At 40.7% G+C, this 18,424-nt stretch overlaps 1 protein-coding gene and 1 pseudogene across 1 annotated transcript; both read left to right on the top strand.

Moving 5' to 3' along the window:
* Positions 1-90: 90 nt before the first annotated feature.
* On the top strand, positions 91-3,630 carry LOC137260729 (uncharacterized; annotated as a pseudogene).
* Positions 3,631-7,573: 3,943 nt separating this feature from the next.
* Positions 7,574-11,113, top strand: LOC137260728 (uncharacterized; the record flags this gene model as incomplete). Its single annotated transcript, XM_067798310.1, has 2 exons — positions 7,574-7,625; positions 8,349-11,113. Coding segments are annotated over 2 exons (2,817 nt in total), but the record flags the coding sequence as incomplete, so codon positions are not given.
* Positions 11,114-18,424: the final 7,311 nt, after the last annotated feature.

Raw genomic sequence — 18,424 nt, 5'->3', positions numbered from 1 at the left:
TGATAAAGGGGCATTCAGTACTCTGACACGTGCTCAAGTGAACATATATATGTATATATACTGACTTAGTGTGTTGGGTGACTACGTGCGGCGACGATCAACGACAGAATGGTTGGGTTACTCGTCTGGATATTTTTTATTGGTGAGTAAAATAATTCAGAGCAGCGAACTATCTTACGTCTAATTTCTCGTTTTTGATGCCATACAATTTTGTGTGAGTCGGACGTAAACTAGGTTTAGGGTGCAAAATCTTTTCGTGCGACTTCCAGAACAGAAAGGTTCTATAGTTCTTTACTTGTGTCTTCTCTGTTAATCCCGGATCCGAATGGACCCAGTCTCCTGTGCATATCCTTTCTTCGGTAAACATGCATATGTAAAGGTACACTTCTCTGTACTCTGCTTCCCCATTATTTCCAGAAAAGAGTTGCCAATAGTGTCCTATTTGAGTCCTCCACGTCCCTTCCTGAGCATAAGACGCTCTTTCCTATGTATGTCTGTGTCTTTGGTAAGAACAGAGAACGAAAGACCGAGAGTCCTCAATACTGTGCTTCCTCTGTTAATGCCAACTCACTATAGGTCCATGGTCTATTGTGTGTCTCTTCCCCTAACAATGAAAGCAGAATGGACTCACTTTACCCAATGGGTACCTTTTGGTAAATCCGTAGCATAACATGCCTACGATCCGATAACATGTTCTCAGATATTTCTCGGGAAGAATAACACACCCAGTTCACTGCTGCACAGAAACAGATTTACATAATCCCTTACATGCAAACATCGGATTAGAATTCGTCTCAGGCAAGCACATGTACAAACAAACACATATTTTTACAGGTCTGACATGTTGAAAACTACTTTGTTGCAGGGAGAGCCCAAGCAGATACCTTTGTTGGCGTGGAGGTTCCTGAAATGTGTCTGCTTAGTAGTACATGTTCAGGTCTATGCCTGACAGAATTACGACCCACATTCACTCACTACTGTAACTGTGATGAGGCTTGTCCTCTTTTTGGTGATTGTTGCCAAGGCTATTTTGAGAACTGCCTGAAACTACAGAGTGATCATGATATAATTTCATTCCTGTATGACATCAAACAGAATGTACAGTCTCCATCTGTCGTCAACAATGATGCTCGTAGAACTGTAGAGTACTCGTCGTGTGTTAGCCTTCATGATGGTAAAAATGCCAGATCAATGTACATGATTAACAGATGTCCTGACGAATTTAACAATGACATCATCAAGGAGAAGTGCGAGGAAAATGCCTTCCCCTTTGATACCCCTGTCACCAACAGATGGAACCTCCATGAAATATTCTCCAGTATATTCTGTGCCATGTGCCACAATGTTCCCAGGCGAGATATGGTGGTATGGAACTCAACACTGCTCTGTCCAGAACCTACCAACGGGCCAGTAACTATGAATTTCATCACCAATAGATCAGGAACAATCATTGACTGTAAGACTCTCGTTGAGTTCCACACTACTTCCAAGTTACGTCGTTGTAATGAAGAAGAACCTGCTGCAACGTGCGTTACAAACAGTACAGGATATCTCGGACTAAATAATTCTTTGACTTTCAGTGACGTGAGTCTGCTTTGTCATAGCTATATCACTGTCGTTGGGGCAGGAAGTCATGGAATCCACAGAAACCCGCACTGTTTGACGTGCAGTGAAAACAGGACTTTCACACAGGACGAGCTAAGATGTTTTATTCAATTCTTTTCCTCATCTATACCCAATGGTAATACAATTTTATTTCGTAAGAATATTTCAGCAATAGATATGCTCTACTCGTTCAATAGCCAATTTGGATCAATAAGTTCTGAATATATTCTTTGTTATGAAAATCAAACCAGGAATGGTATTCTAAATATTTGTGAGGATAAGGTATGTTCGAATTCTACTTTGATAGGTAACAAGTGTTTGTTCGTTCAAAATATTCAAAATTACTTAAAGACCCCAAACTTGATCCTTAAGCTCCAGTTTAATACAACTGAGGAAGCGTTTGATCTCGCAAAGATGGTTCAAGATGTGACATCATCCATGGGAATGGCCGTCTCAGAAACAGGAGACAAGCACGGTTTTCATGTAAACAACAGAAGCTTGAGAATAGTGTATGCAGCTGTGACACCTTTGAAAACCAATATGAATCATTCAGTTTACAAAACTGATTTTGAAGTGGACATGGATTTTATGTTGTCTGACAACATTCGACTGTTACAGATATCCCTTTTACAATACCGACATAAAGCCACAATCGATGTAATGCTTGACAAGATGGTGGTGTCTAATATGCTTGACATAGACACTATGGAATGTTTGGTAGGACAAAAGACTGTATTAACGAATGTGTCAGTTGTGGAATCTGGTGGCAAAATGTATGCTATGTTTGAAGAGTCCAGGACGCTGGTTGACCTGGAGCAAGGAGTCTTCTCGCTTCTCCTTACTCACCATTACGGCATTTTATATCTGCAGGAGTTTATCTTGTGTTTATCTGATGCAGAGAAAACGAATCTAAATCTCCCCTCAAAATCCGGGTTTATCAGCTGCGAGACAGTCACTTTCACCAAGAACGAATATAAGCTGGCCGATCATGAACAACTTAAACTGAATATTAATGGCCATGTGATACCAAAAGGCCAGTACCGAATTAAGGACGACGTTGCACATGTCTGTCTCGATATTTTGAAATCTCTGCTAATCACAGTACAGACTGAACATGGTCTTAAACTGTACAAAACAATATCCCTTGTGATTGCCCTTGTATGTGCGAGTTTATCCCTCTGCACCCAGCTGATAGGGAAAAAATACGATAAGGCACACAAAAAGTTACAACTGTGCTTCATCTGCCTTTTAATAATAGTCTTCGCCTTAGATTTGTCAGAACATGTGCCCGAGTCACTAACTTTGTTGTTCGTATCAGCATTAGAACATTTCTTATGGCTGTTAGTCTACATCATTCACATGCTCCACGCTTTCTGTCTGCTGCAGAAAGCCCTGAACCTGTTCAAAGACGCCAAAACCAAAACTCGATGGCTGCCTCCTTTGGTTGGATGCATGTCGGTAGCATTGGGCATCGTTGTTGTGTGCCTCGTTCTTGAGAAAGAACACCCTACTTTGTCCGTTGGATACGGTCGAGGCCAAGTCTTGCATTGAATGGGAAGTTGGCAATCACTGCTGCTGTCCTACGTTTTGCCTGTCACGGTGGTGGCTCTCATCACATTAGCCTGTCTTGGCTACACTTTGTGTTACTGCCGGAGATTGTGTCACAGATATGACTCGCTGAAAGGCAGACTCTGCTGTCGATGTCAGAATGATGTCCTACTCACCCTTCTGCTGCTTCTCCTATCTTCCTGTGGTGTCAGTGCTGAGTATACCCGTATCACTACCCTTGGACAAATATATTACACAATGCATATTATGTTGGCGTTTTTCCTGATCCATACTCTCATCCTCTCGAAGATGGCCACACATCCATTTCCTCTATCCACTGGCCATGACGCAGCTAACTTTGACGCAATTCCTTCAGGGAGAATCTCTCCTGACCACACACATGCACAAGTGTTCACTGTACCTACAACAGACAAAACAGGCAATCCTTCAACAGTACAGGCAAACATCACTCAATAGTGTGAGGTGGAAGTTTTTTGTCATTTATCGAAATTGTATCATTTCCTCACGACAAGTGAAGAAATCCAAACATTGTCTGTTAGACTGAAGAAACTCTGTTTTGCATCGGTAAATGTGATGACCGGACATATACGGTAGAGTGATTCCAAGTCAGTTCACCGTGTGGATGTTGGGATGATGTTGTTCCGGTGCATATATTGCCGTCGAGGCAAACGTCTTAATATGGGTAGAAATACCGACCTTCTCACGCCCTAAGTCCCTAATGGTGTAATCTTGTGAAGCTGTCCCTCTTGGTCTACCGGTTATTCGAGATATATAGCTGAATTGAGGCGGGTATAGCCACCAAAAGAACATAGAGTGTTCTGGTGTAGGTCGATGTAAGGTGCCATTGCAGCATCAAGAACAACATCCTACGGCAATGCTGAGATTGGCAGTATTGCGTTTCGATATACACCTTTTGACTGATGTTTGATAATTCAAAAATATTTCTAAAAGACATTTCCACGTGTATAATGGTTTTAAATTCCTGTCAATATTTTAACAAATCGCATAACGCTAACATGTTTAAAACGGATGCGTTTTGTGCACCACCTCAGTTATCGAAGATGTCACTTACATGTTTCAAAGAAAATTATTTCACTTTTGTTGATTGATTCATAAATAAAACAGCCAACGTTTTCATGGCCTTGCATTTGTCATCTTTGAAAAGCCTTAATACTGGTTTTTCTGCCTGCTTTTTGGGTGTGGATTAATCACACTAGAGAAACTATGCACATCATTCTGACCAATTAGCTCATTGTTGCTGTGGTGTCTGATGACATGCTTGTTGCTGATAACTTATCTCTGGCTTCATTTAAAGTGTCAATGAGTTCCAGCAAACCACGAGATATAAAATAGCACGTTGAGCCTGTGTCGATAAGGTGTGTCTGAAAACACTGCATGTATCACTCGTTTTATAAATGTGATGTGGCCACTGAAGTCTGCGGTTAGAATTTGTCCTAAGCAACCCGTGCTGGATATTTGAGACGACTACCAGTTTGGGTGTTCAGGGATGGTGACTTCGTTAATACATGTGGTTATGTCACAGCTGAGTAGTTCATGATACTATACATGTGGTTATATCACAGCTGAGTAGTTCATGATACTATACATGTGGTTATGTCACTGTTGAGTAGTTCATGATACTATACATGTGGTTATGTCACTGTTGAGTAGTTCATGATACTATACATGTGGTTATGTCACAGTTGAGTAGTTCATGATACTATACATGTGGTTATGTCACTGTTGAGTAGTTCATGATACTATACATGTGGTTATGTCACAGTTGAGTAGTTCATGATACTATACATGTGGTTATGTCACAGTTGAGTAGTTCATGATACTATACATGTGGTTATGTCACAGTTGAGTAGTTCATGATACTATACATGTGGTTATGTCACTGTTGAGTAGTTCATGATACTATACATGTGGTTATGTCGCAGTTGAGTAGTTCATGATACTATACATGTGGTTATGTCGCAGTTGAGTAGTTCATGATACTATACATGTGGTTATGTCACTGTTGAGTAGTTCATGATACTATACATGTGGTTATGTCACTGTTGAGTAGTTCATGATACTATACATGTGGTTATGTCACTGTTGAGTAGTTCATGATACTATACATGTGGTTATGTCGCAGTTGAGTAGTTCATGATACTATACATGTGGTTATGTCACTGTTGAGTAGTTCATGATACTATACATGTGGTTATGTCACTTTTGAGTAGTTCGTGATACTATACATGTGGTTATGTCACTGTTGAGTAGTTCATGATACTATACATGTGGTTATGTCACTGTTGAGTAGTTCATGATACAATACATGTGGTTATGTCACTGTTGAGTAGTTCATGATACTATACATGTGGTTATGTCGCAGTTGAGTAGTTCATGATACTATACATGTGGTTATGTCACTGTTGAGTAGTTCATGATACTATACATGTGGTTATGTCACTTTTGAGTAGTTCGTGATACTATACATGTGGTTATGTCACTGTTGAGTAGTTCATGACACTATACATGTGGTTATGTCACTGTTGAGTAGTTCATGACACTATACATGTGGTTATGTCACAGTTGAGTAGTTCATGACACTATACATGTGGTTATGTCGCAGTTGAGTAGTTCATGATACTATACATGTGGTTATGTCACTGTTGAGTAGTTCATGATACTATACATGTGGTTATGTCACTGTTGAGTAGTTCATGATACTATACATGTGGTTATGTCACTGTTGAGTAGTTCATGATACTATACATGTGGTTATGTCACTGTTGAGTAGTTCATGATACTATACATGTGGTTATGTCGCAGTTGAGTAGTTCATGATACTATACATGTGTGGTCCCAAGCGTTACCTGACAACCGTCAAAGAGCAGGATCGGGTGGCTGATGGATGTCATTGTATCCTAATTGGGTTAATCGATGCTAATGATATCGGTAAACTAACTGTCTGATCTACATGTAGACTCACTTGTTTACAGACCGCAGTCATAAACCTGGAATATTGCCAAGAAAGGGTTAGCTGAAATATGATACCAAAATGCCGAATACACAAATTCCCTAGCTTTATATCCGAAACAATCATCAGTTCCACACCACCAATGTTCGACACAGCTTTTGGCTGGGGCAACATAAATGAGTTTCATAGAATTTCACAGTGAATCGGTTTGCTTTTGCACAACAATGTTTCAGTGGCATTGGGACGTGCGTACGTCACATTTTTACAAAATCCGAAACGATGCAGGTCTTCCACTTTCGAGAAATTCACTTCAAACTTAAACGTTGGCTTGCGAATCTAGGATTGAACCCGGTGTCACTTGTCTGCACAGCGAATGGCTGTTGAACATGAAAGCATACATGATTTTTTACAGCCTAAGGTTCATAAACGAATATAACATATATTCTGATCAACTATTTCTTGATATTTATGATTACACATTGTTAAATACACAGTAAGAACAACCCTATTTTTGATTGTAGTTTTCCCATAACCGGGCACGCTGCTTTCAGATAACAGAGACTTTCATATGAGTAAGTTTAGTTTTATGTCGAACGTAGCAATATTCCACCTAGATTGTGGTGGTCTGTAAATAATTGAGTCTGGACCAGACAATCCAGTGACCAACAACTTGAGCATCGATCTCCGCAATTGAGAATCGATGACGTGTCAACCAAGTCAGCTTGCCTGACCACCCTATTCCGTTAGTCGCCTCTTACGACAAGCATAGTCGCCTTTTCTGGCAAGCATGGGTTGCTGAAGGTCTATTCTATCCCGGGACCTTCACGGGTCCCATCAATTTATAACTGTATACCAATGGAACCCATAACCTGTTTTCGGTCACAAAATTTGTATTGATGAAATATATATGATGCTTCTACTATAGGGCCATTAAGTGCCAGAATAAAGCTCTCTGCTTCAATTCGCAGCACAAATAACATTAATCACTTCGCTTGAAGGCAATCACAACAAACATTACCAAAATAAATCAAATCCCCAAGCAGTATTTGTAAACAGGTCTACAGCATTGCATTGCACATCAAACGGCACCATTTTTCTCCTTTCCCTGTAGTTAACTCAGCGGCTGTAAGTGAATGTTAGACGAATAGAGGATCTGATCAATGCCATTAGCACACGTCCACGATCACAACAAATATTCCGAAACGCGTTCAACGGAGCAGAGATGACTGCTATTTCTGTTGTGTTGATGGTGTTTTTGTAAACAGCCTTTTCCATGCATCTCGTAAACGTATCCGTCACAATATCATTACGACCTGTTATTTCCTGCCATACCCATTTTGATAAAGGGGCATTCAGTACTCTGACACGTGCTCAAGTGAACATATATATGTATATATACTGACTTAGTGTGTTGGGTGACTACGTGCGGCGACGATCAACGACAGAATGGTTGGGTTACTCGTCTGGATATTTTTTATTGGTGAGTAAAATAATTCAGAGCAGCGAACTATCTTACGTCTAATTTCTCGTTTTTGATGCCATACAATTTTGTGTGAGTCGGACGTAAACTAGGTTTAGGGTGCAAAATCTTTTCGTGCGACTTCCAGAACAGAAAGGTTCTATAGTTCTTTACTTGTGTCTTCTCTGTTAATCCCGGATCCGAATGGACCCAGTCTCCTGTGCATATCCTTTCTTCGGTAAACATGCATATGTAAAGGTACACTTCTCTGTACTCTGCTTCCCCATTATTTCCAGAAAAGAGTTGCCAATAGTGTCCTATTTGAGTCCTCCACGTCCCTTCCTGAGCATAAGACGCTCTTTCCTATGTATGTCTGTGTCTTTGGTAAGAACAGAGAACGAAAGACCGAGAGTCCTCAATACTGTGCTTCCCCTGTTAATGCCAACTCACTATAGGTCCATGGTCTATTGTGTGTCTCTTCCCCTAACAATGAAAGCAGAATGGACTCACTTTACCCAATGGGTACCTTTTGGTAAATCCGTAGCATAACATGCCTACGATCCGATAACATGTTCTCAGATATTTCTCGGGAAGAATAACACACCCAGTTCACTGCTGCACAGAAACAGATTTACATAATCCCTTACATGCAAACATCGGATTAGAATTCGTCTCAGGCAAGCACATGTACAAACAAACACATATTTTTACAGGTCTGACATGTTGAAAACTACTTTGTTGCAGGGAGAGCCCAAGCAGATACCTTTGTTGGCGTGGAGGTTCCTGAAATGTGTCTGCTTAGTAGTACATGTTCAGGTCTATGCCTGACAGAATTACGACCCACATTCACTCACTACTGTAACTGTGATGAGGCTTGTCCTCTTTTTGGTGATTGCTGCCAAGGCTATTTTGAGAACTGCCTGAAACTACAGAGTGATCATGATATAATTTCATTCCTGTACGATATCAAACAGAATGTACAGTCTCCATCTGTCGTCTACAATGATGCTCGTAGAACTGTAGAGTACTCGTCGTGTGTCAACATTCATGATGGTAAAAATGCCAGATCAATATACATGATTAACAAATGTCCTGACGAATTTAACAATGACATCATCAAGGAGAAGTGCGAGGAAAATGCCTTCCCCTTTGATACCCCTGTCACCAACAGATGGAACCTCCATGAAATATTCTCCAGTATATTCTGTGCCATGTGCCACAATGTTCCCAGGCGAGATATGGTGGTATGGAACTCAACACTGCTCTGTCCAGAACCTACCAACGGGCCAGTAACTATGAATTTCATCACCAATAGATCAGGAACAATCATTGACTGTAAGACTCTCGTTGAGTTCCACACTACTTCCAAGTTACGTCGTTGTAATGAAGAAGAACCTGCTGCAACGTGCGTTACAAACAGTACAGGATATCTCGGACTAAATAATTCTTTGACTTTCAGTGACGTGAGTCTGCTTTGTCATAGCTATATCACTGTCGTTGGGGCAGGAAGTCATGGAATCCACAGAAATCCGCACTGTTTGACGTGCAGTGAAAACAGGACTTTCACACAGGACGAGCTAAGATGTTTTATTCAATTCTTTTCCTCATCTATACCCAATGGTAATACAATTTTATTTCGTAAGAATATTTCAGCAATAGATATGCTCTACTCGTTCAATAGCCAATTTGGATCAATAAGTTCTGAATATATTCTTTGTTATGAAAATCAAACCAGGAATGGTATTCTAAATATTTGTGAGGATAAGGTATGTTCGAATTCTACTTTGATAGGTAACAAGTGTTTGTTCGTTCAAAATATTCAAAATTACTTAAAGACCCCAAACTTGATCCTTAAGCTCCAGTTTAATACGACTGAGGAAGCGTTTGATCTCGCAAAGATGGTTCAAGATGTGACATCATCCATGGGAATGGACGTCACAGAAACAAGAGACAAGCACGGTTTTCATGTAAACAACAGAAGCTTGAGAATAGTGTATGCTGATGTGACACCTTTGAAAACGAATATGAATCATTCAGTTTACAAAATTGATTTTGAAGTGGACATGGACTTTATGTTGTCTGACATCATTCGACTGTTACAGATATCCCTTTTACAATACAGACAGAAAGCCACAATCGATGTAATGCTTGACAAGATGGTGGTGTCTAATATGCTTGACATAGACACTATGGAGTGTTTGGTAGGACAAAAGACTGTATTAACGAATGTGTCAGTTGTGGAATCTGGTGGCAAAATGTATGCTATGTTTGACGAGTCCATGACGTTGGTTGACCTGGAGCAAGGAGTCTTCTCGCTTCTCCTTACTCACCATTACGGCATTTTATATCTGCAGGAGTTTATCTTGTGTTTGTCTGATGCAGAGAAAACGAATCTAAATCTCCCCTCAAAATCCGGGTTTATCAGCTGCGAGACAGTCACTTTCACCAAGAACGAATATAAGCTGGCCGATCATGAACAACTTAAACTGAATATCAATGGCCATGTGATACCAAAAGGCCAGTACCGAATTAAGGACGACGTTGCACATGTCTGTCTCGATATTTTGAAATCTCTGCTAATCACAGTACAGACTGAACATGGTCTTAAACTGTACAAAACAATATCCCTTGTGATTGCCCTTGTATGTGCGAGTTTATCCCTCTGCACCCAGCTGATAGGGAAAAAATACGATAAGGCACACAAAAAGTTACAACTGTGCTTCATCTGCCTTTTAATAATAGTCTTCGCCTTAGATTTGTCAGAACATGTGCCTGAGTCACTAACTTTGTTGTTCGTATCAGCATTAGAACATTTCTTATGGCTGTTAGTCTACATCATTCACATGCTCCACGCTTTCTGTCTGCTGCAGAAAGCCCTGAACCTGTTCACAGACGTCAAAACCAAAACTCGATGGCTGCCTCCATTGGTTGGATGCATGTCGGTAGCATTGGGCATCGTTGTTGTGTGCCTCGTTCTTGAGAAAGAACACCCTACTTTGTCCGTTGGATACGGTCGAGGCCAAGTCTTGCATTGGATGGGAAGTTGGCAATCACTGCTGCTGTCCTACGTTTTGCCTGTCGCGGTGGTGGCTCTCATCACATTAGCCTGTCTTGGCTACACTTTGTGTTACTGCCGGAGATTGTGTCACAGATATGACTCGCTGAAAGGCAGACTCTGCTGTCGATGTCAGAATGATGTCCTACTCACCCTTCTGCTGCTTCTCCTATCTTCCTGTGGTGTCAGTGCTGAGTATACCCGTATCACTACCCTTGGACAAATATATTACACAATGCATATTATGTTGGCGTTTTTCCTGATCCATACTCTCATCCTCTCGAAGATGGCCACACATCCATTTCCTCTATCCACTGGCCATGACGCAGCTAACTTTGACGCAATTCCTTCAGGGAGAATCTCTCCTGACCACACACATGCACAAGTGTTCACTGTACCTACAACAGACAAAACAGGCAATCCTTCAACAGTACAGGCAAACATCACTCAATAGTGTGAGGTGAAATTTGCTCTTGTCATTAACCGAAATAGTAATATTTCGTCATGAGAAATGAAGAAATTCAAAAACTTTGCATCGTTAAATGAGATGACCCGACATATACGGTAGAGTGATTCCAAGTCAGTTCACCAAGTCGATGCTTGGATGATGTTGCTCCAGAGCATATATTGCCGTCGAGGCAAACGCCCTTCAACAGAACAGGCAAACATCACGCAGGAATAGGCGGAGCGTCGTTTGCCATTTATAGGATTGTGATACAAACTGGGAACAAATCCAGAAATGGCGTGTTTGACTGGAGATCCCATATTACATGAGAAACAAACTTTGATTAAACGGTGATGTAAACGTATATCAACTTATATGTTTTTCCAACGGTTTTGAACATGCAAACAATGCAGATTGCACGTTTGAAGAGAAACGCATACTGTGTTCAACTAAAAGAGCATGTTGAATTCAACTAATGTATATAAGAAACGAAGCGTGGTCTAGGTCACATGTTCTGTAAATGAAGAGTCATGTCACAAGTCCTGTCAAAAGATACGTTGGTTTACTGTCTGTTATGGCCACTGATGCAGTTATCAGTTATTTTCACTCCCTGCATTTGGTCTGTAACATCTTGTCCTGCACCCGATATATGCTCTGTTGAAGTCAGTGGTGACATCAGCTCGAGTTGTTATTTTGAAACAACTCCCTCTCCGTGGTTAACCTTAAGGAGACTTCTTTTAAGGACATCTACCATCCGTCCCGCGAAGCAGGAGTTGAGTTGTCTCGGTGACGGAGCATGCCGTTGACGTGGAGGAAGGCCAAGAATGTGGTAATCTTGTGCAGCGATGGTGACCTGGTCCAATTCTTCTAGGACGATCTTTGGGGGAATTGAGGAGGATGTACTGACACCACTGTAATGATAAGGTGCTCTGATCGTGTGAGGGGATGATGACTTGGGCTAGTATTTCTTGGACAATCTTTGGGGGAATTGAGGCGGGTGTACTGACACAACTGAGAAGTTAAGGTGCTCTGATTTACGTCGATATGACGTTCAACCGCAGACTGGCGCTATCCATCTTCGAGACGTTCTGTGGCAACGATGCGATGGCAGCATTCAGTGTCGTTGTTTTCACACTCTGAAGGCGTCAACGACAATATGGCAAAATGTAAACTGACTGATAAACCTTCAAAACTGTTGTATAACGCTAAAATGTAAAAAATGGTTGTGTTTGTTCCCTGCACCAGTAAACTGAGATATGACTAACACTTATCAATGTATATGAAATATATTGCATTTGTATTGACTGTTTCATGAATAAACAAAATCAACATTCTCATTATCTGATATGCTTTTCACTTCTTGAATGCTCGTTTAGCGCTTTCTGTTTGCTTCCAATGTGGATTGAGCACTTTACATAAATCATTTAACTGCCTGGATCATTATAATGTAGTCATTGCAAGTTATGTAACTTCCCTTTCCAATCCCAGACACACAGACAGACGGACAGAATGACACAGAGACAGACGCACATACGCACACATGTACACACTCCTGACCTAGAGACACCTAATACTTCAGGGTGGTGGTAACACTGTAGGGACCAGCCGTTACTTGCACTAACTCGGTCACTTCTGCAGGAAGGCTATACTAAGACAAATTGAAACGAGTTTTATAGTTGACTTGTGTAGCGGATGAAAACACTCATCTCTGTCACAATGATATTCGTCTACCGACATCGTGATTGTAATCTGAGAAATACTTATTGTAAACCTTACGTGTTATTGCCACAAAGCTCTGTCTTGGTCCAAAGTCCAGCAAGTTGTTATTCCTGACGTTGTAGTCGTCGCGCATCTCAAGTCGGTTAACGCTGTTAAAAACAATATCAGAATCTACCATCTGAATGTTTAGACAGACATACTGACACATTTGTCTGTAGATTACATATTACCCCTCGTGCACATCACTACAAGTGCTTGCGCCAAATTGGTATGTTTGCCCGAAATTTGTAACACGTTGTGAATAATTATTTTCTAAATGCATCTACAATCATACCACTTTGTTCCCAAATCATACAACCCTAAAATGAACCCCCGACCACACACATTTTCTTGTACTGTATATTTTGAACTATTCCTGCCATTTAAGTGTTCCATTCTTTAAAGGACATTAATCAGAGGGTTACGGAATCCATTTTCGTCAGATCTACCTCCGATTTCGAAACATTTGAGATTTTAGTCCAAACCAGGATCCAGGAGTAGGTGAATCACCATGCTATGTCTTACAAGTAACACCCCATACACTGGATCGGAACTTACAACGGAAAAGTGAAAAATCCTCTTAGGATTTTACGAAATGCGATATTTGCAAATTTCTGATTTATTCATCATTTCCCATAGTATGCACTGTCACGATTCTTCCAAATTAATAAGAATTTGTCTGTTTAAGCATAGTCAGTTGTACAATATATTTGTTTCAGCACCATTACAGCTGCATGATGTTGTTTGAAAACAAACTGAGTCTGAACATGCCAGTCGATATGATGACAGAAACACGTGTTTATGAATAACTAGGTGTTCGCGAAAAGATGTGTATATCATGTCCCACGGGTGGCTCCCTTCATAAACTTATGTTAAGTCCAGTAGATCGTTCATCCCTGATAGTGCCTTCTTCCTGGCGATAAATTTTACCCCTAAACTTCACAAAGTGAGTCAGTGAGAAAGTCCAGCAATTCACATATTGTTTTCTCGGAACACTTCAGATGATAACCTCTGAAAATATATCTATGTATTTCTGTGTTTACCGCGCTTAGTTAGAAATGTTCTAAGGATCAAGGATCATGTGGTACAGTGGTATACAACGTTAAAATGTCAACTATTTTGATAGAACGGAACTCGGTCTGTGGACTTTGGTTTATTAGATTGTTTGTTGTATACAGTAATATGTCAGCCATTCGGCGGCTGTCTGCCAAAAGATCGAGTCCAGACCATACATTCCAGTGATCAATATCGTGATAATCGATCTACTCAGTGTAGGTACGATGACAGGTGCGTGAGTGGGACTAGTCTCCGCATATACGGCGTCTTGGGAGAGTTGGCCAAAGCGCCAGGCTTGTGATCCAGCAAGCTTGAGGTGACGGGATCGAGCCCACTTGTGACTGGGTGTAAAAACCTTGGCGCCAGCATGGTGTGCGTACTCCTATAGTGTTGTCACAACCCCTGGTGTACAGTACACAACCCTGTGCACTTAAAAAGTGGCCATGTATTCATTCATATGGCAAAAGGATGGTGGCCACATGAATACACCTTGTAGCGGGTACAGCTACGTGCAGTAAACTTGGACAAAGAGTTGTGACTATGTGTCCAAGTGCATCCAGCTGTGAATGGGTACCTCGTTAGGATTGAAAACACCCATTAACAGGAGCAGGGTGCGCCTAGTGGCTGCAAGAGTTGTGTGGTTCCCAGGCCGCTGAGATTGATAACCGTGCAGTTTGAGACTGACATCCAGTGATCGAGGGGAAAACAAAGAAATAAATATTACTGGTAGCATACTTGCAAACTGATGATGTAAATGATGACTCTAATGGAGAAATGAGTAAGTGAGTTTAGTTTTACGCCGCTTTTAGCAATATTCCAGCAATATCGGGGCGGGGGACACCAGAAACTGGCTTCACGCCTTCTATCCATGTGAGAAATCGAACTCGGGTAAACGCTTTCGCCATCAGAATACCGCAAGTTTTGATCGTCGAATTCATGACAGTGAAAACGTACGAGTTTTGGTACAGAAATATCATAGCCATTTTGGATAACAGAATACAGATGTAATGGTTCAGTATCTCAGACATGTTACCTGAACGAGCCCATCGATTTAATGCCGTCGAACAATAACTGCATTTCCCACTTGTGGAATCTGGAAGAGGCAACAGTCCTGGCAAAAATTACGATCACCACTTGGCACAACCTCGATAGGCCAGATGGACGAACCTGTGACCTCACCTTAAACGGCTAAAATTTTTCATCATCGACATATCAACTTGTAATTATAAATTAACACAGCATTACCTGATATAGGAGGCCAAAAAGATGAATGTCAGTCCGGAAAGACAAAACCGCCCTTCTTAGGCACGTGCTAATGTTTCTGTTATCCTCCTTCCACAGAAACACTGTTTCCATTGGAGACATCTTCTGAATACTGATCCTGTGATTTTTGTCTAGTGTATCCAGATGCCACAGTCTAAACCGAGAGACATTAGCAGAGTTAATAAACATACGTACCACCAATATTCACATAAAACCATCTGGCCAAAAACATATGCCACCAATCTTACGCAATGAAAAGGTGGCTTACAGCTCACGAAAAGTCGTTTCACCACTTGTTTACCTTCTCTGGGGCGTCTGTGTCGATTCGAAATAAGTTGCATGGATTGCGTTGGTTGCCACCAGATCTTCCGTAAATGTGCCTTAATATTAAATCCAGATAATACATTTGCAACCTCAGACCTGACGGTTCCAAAAACCATCGTCCAAGATGGTAAATGTTTATCTGCCTTCACTTATTGAGCAACAGGTTGGCAATTTGTGTCACAGCATGTGGTCTTGTAGTAAGACGAAAAAGAACTATGAATTTAAAGTACTGACCTTTCCTTAAACCATTCTTCAATGAAAACCAGAGTAATTCTGCAGGGTCCTCTTACGTTATCTCTTTTGGTGTATTTCTACTGTTTATCTGTCTCTTCGCTACTGAAAATCTTCCACAAAAATCACTACGTTGTAGGATATGTGACCGACGGTAGTCAACTTGGAATTTATGTAAATCTTCTCTGTCTATTGTTTTCTCCGTATATTTCTCGCTGATTGGTATGGGTTTTCAAAGTCCCCACCATGACAGAGCCCAATTTAAATACTTGAAGCATATACGTGCAATGCTATTCAGGGGAAATGGCATATTCATCAGTGACACTGGTTTTATTGGCAACGTGATGGATGTAAGATTTCATTGAAATACGTCCTTAATATCCTTCTGATACTTTATGTATTTTATTTTAACAGCTAACTCATCAAGTGATTTAGCTCGCTTCATAACTTTTGAGTGCCAAGAAAATTTGCCTCTAAGAAACTGATATTGCACACGTCCTTTTCACTTGATTGACCGTTGTTTTTTCTTAATGTAATTGATAATGACCTGTTGTTTATTTTAAAGACAGTGCTTAGAAGTAAATAACGATAATTAAAATGGTAAAGCAGTATCTACAACTGTCTCCTTTTCATTTAGCCTTTTCAGAAGCCTCCAGTGCAATGTTTGTAAAAATTCATAGCCAGGCATGGCAAATGTTTTATGGTACTCAGTTCTCTCTGTTCTGAAAATCTGTTTTGAATTGATAATACAATCAATGATGGTTCATGTTTAAGAGAAGAATGTCCATTTTCCTTCAAACCACGTTTTAATTCAATAGGTTTTAGATGGAAGTTCCAATTTCAATGAAGCAGATTGTTATGAAGATTGTTATTGTTGTTCACAGACCAGGACCTATTTCCACTGACGGAAAGGACCCGTGAATGTCCTAGGGTAGAATAGGCCTTCAGCAACATATGCTTGCCATAAGAGGCGACTATTCTTGTGAGAGGCGACTATCGGGATCAGGTGGTCAGGCTCACTGACTTGGTTGACACATGTCATCGGTTCCCAGTTGCGCAGATTGATGCTCATGTTGTTGATCACTGCATTGTCTGGTCCAGGCTCCATTATTTACAGACCGCCGCCATCTAGCTGGAATATTGCCGAGTGCGGCGTAAATCTAAACTCAGTACCTTCACGGGTCTCCGAGCGTATGTTCTGATATCTATAGTTTGACGAGGAAGGTCTCCCGAAGTAAAATGTAGATGTATCAGCTCATACACTCAGAAAGGTATGGGAATAAAGTACTCACATCTCAGTTTAGACGAGTTATTACGGGCGTGTTAATAACTGATATTGGCGATTTTATTCAATCAATTCCTACTCCATCGTTGTATGTTTCATGTCTCTTCCAGTCACATGTGGCACGTGGAAGAGGCGCCCGACGCGTGGTTACCCATGTATTTCTCGTGCGGGCACTTGCGCTTGTCCTCACATATTTTGGTGGTGGTAACCATAAACGCCATTTTGAACCCTGCTGTGAGGAAGTGCGCGCTTCTGATCCAGTGTTTGTACATGACGAGTAACTTACGTGGGATAAACATGTTTTTCCACTGTTGATTCAAAGGGATTGTTTAATGACGCTTACTTCTACAAGTGCAAGACTTTTGGGTTGCCTGCATCCGACGAACATTACAGCTTTGACGTCTAACAGTTTCGTTACGATGAAGGAGAATGCGTTGGATTTCTTGGACGCACCAGCGAAAAATATCCCCCGCGAACTAAAGCATAGTGGGAATGTACCATTTCTTTGTGTTTTCTAATATAAAAATCTGTTCTGACAAGTTGTACTTGACTAAAAATGTACTTGACAAGTTGATTTGTCTTGGTGAAGGTATTTTGAGAAGTGGATAAATATCTACGAGATGAATTAAAATTAAATTCTACGATTGAGCATTCTCTAATGCAATCTTGTGGAGAAAAAAAATGACATCATTGTCAAGTTAGTATGATTTGGCTGAGAATCTGTTTTAGGACAGTACGGCTGTACAGTCAACTGGAAAGTCCATGCTGTGTGGTAACTATTGAAGCTGTATATGGAGTACGTACCACAATCTGAACCATTTTACAGAAGACCTTTGGCGTCAACTATCGCTCCCAGCGGAGGTATTCCTCTTAAAAAGTCGGTATCCACACATTTGAGATGTTTGAGGGTTATAGTTCCATAACTTCTTCCTTTCTTGTTGATCTTAATATTTGACAAAACTGGAAAGGCGTTTACAACGCTTTGTGACAGTTTTACACGTACCGTTTTTGAGGATTGTGTGAAAGTGTCCGTTAACATTTCGTTAATGTCCATTCCATTCTCCACATGCAATAAGATATCTGAATTACTTATTAATGTAAACAGAAATGGCTCAAAGCTGATTTTTTAAAAAGGGACAGCTGATGTTAACATGGGTTCTCGTGATACTTTTTTCTTCTTTAACATGTTTTTGGGGGAAAGGTCGGTGTATCATTTATTCTTTCATTCATTCACATATGAACTTCTTTTATTCTTTTACTTTATTTTCTTTCTTTAATTCACATATGATTCTTGCTCTTACTTCATACTATAATTAATTCATTCATCCATTCATTCATTATAACATTCCGACCAATATAATACACTGGCTGAGGTTCTGTTTAACACAGCGAAAATTGGGCCA

This window comes from Haliotis asinina, chromosome 14 (genome assembly GCF_037392515.1).
Source record: "Haliotis asinina isolate JCU_RB_2024 chromosome 14, JCU_Hal_asi_v2, whole genome shotgun sequence".
NCBI classification, from domain to species: Eukaryota; Metazoa; Mollusca; class Gastropoda; order Lepetellida; family Haliotidae; genus Haliotis; species Haliotis asinina.
Note: the sequence above shows the minus strand (reverse complement) of the source record. Positions and strands in the feature narration are given on the sequence as shown.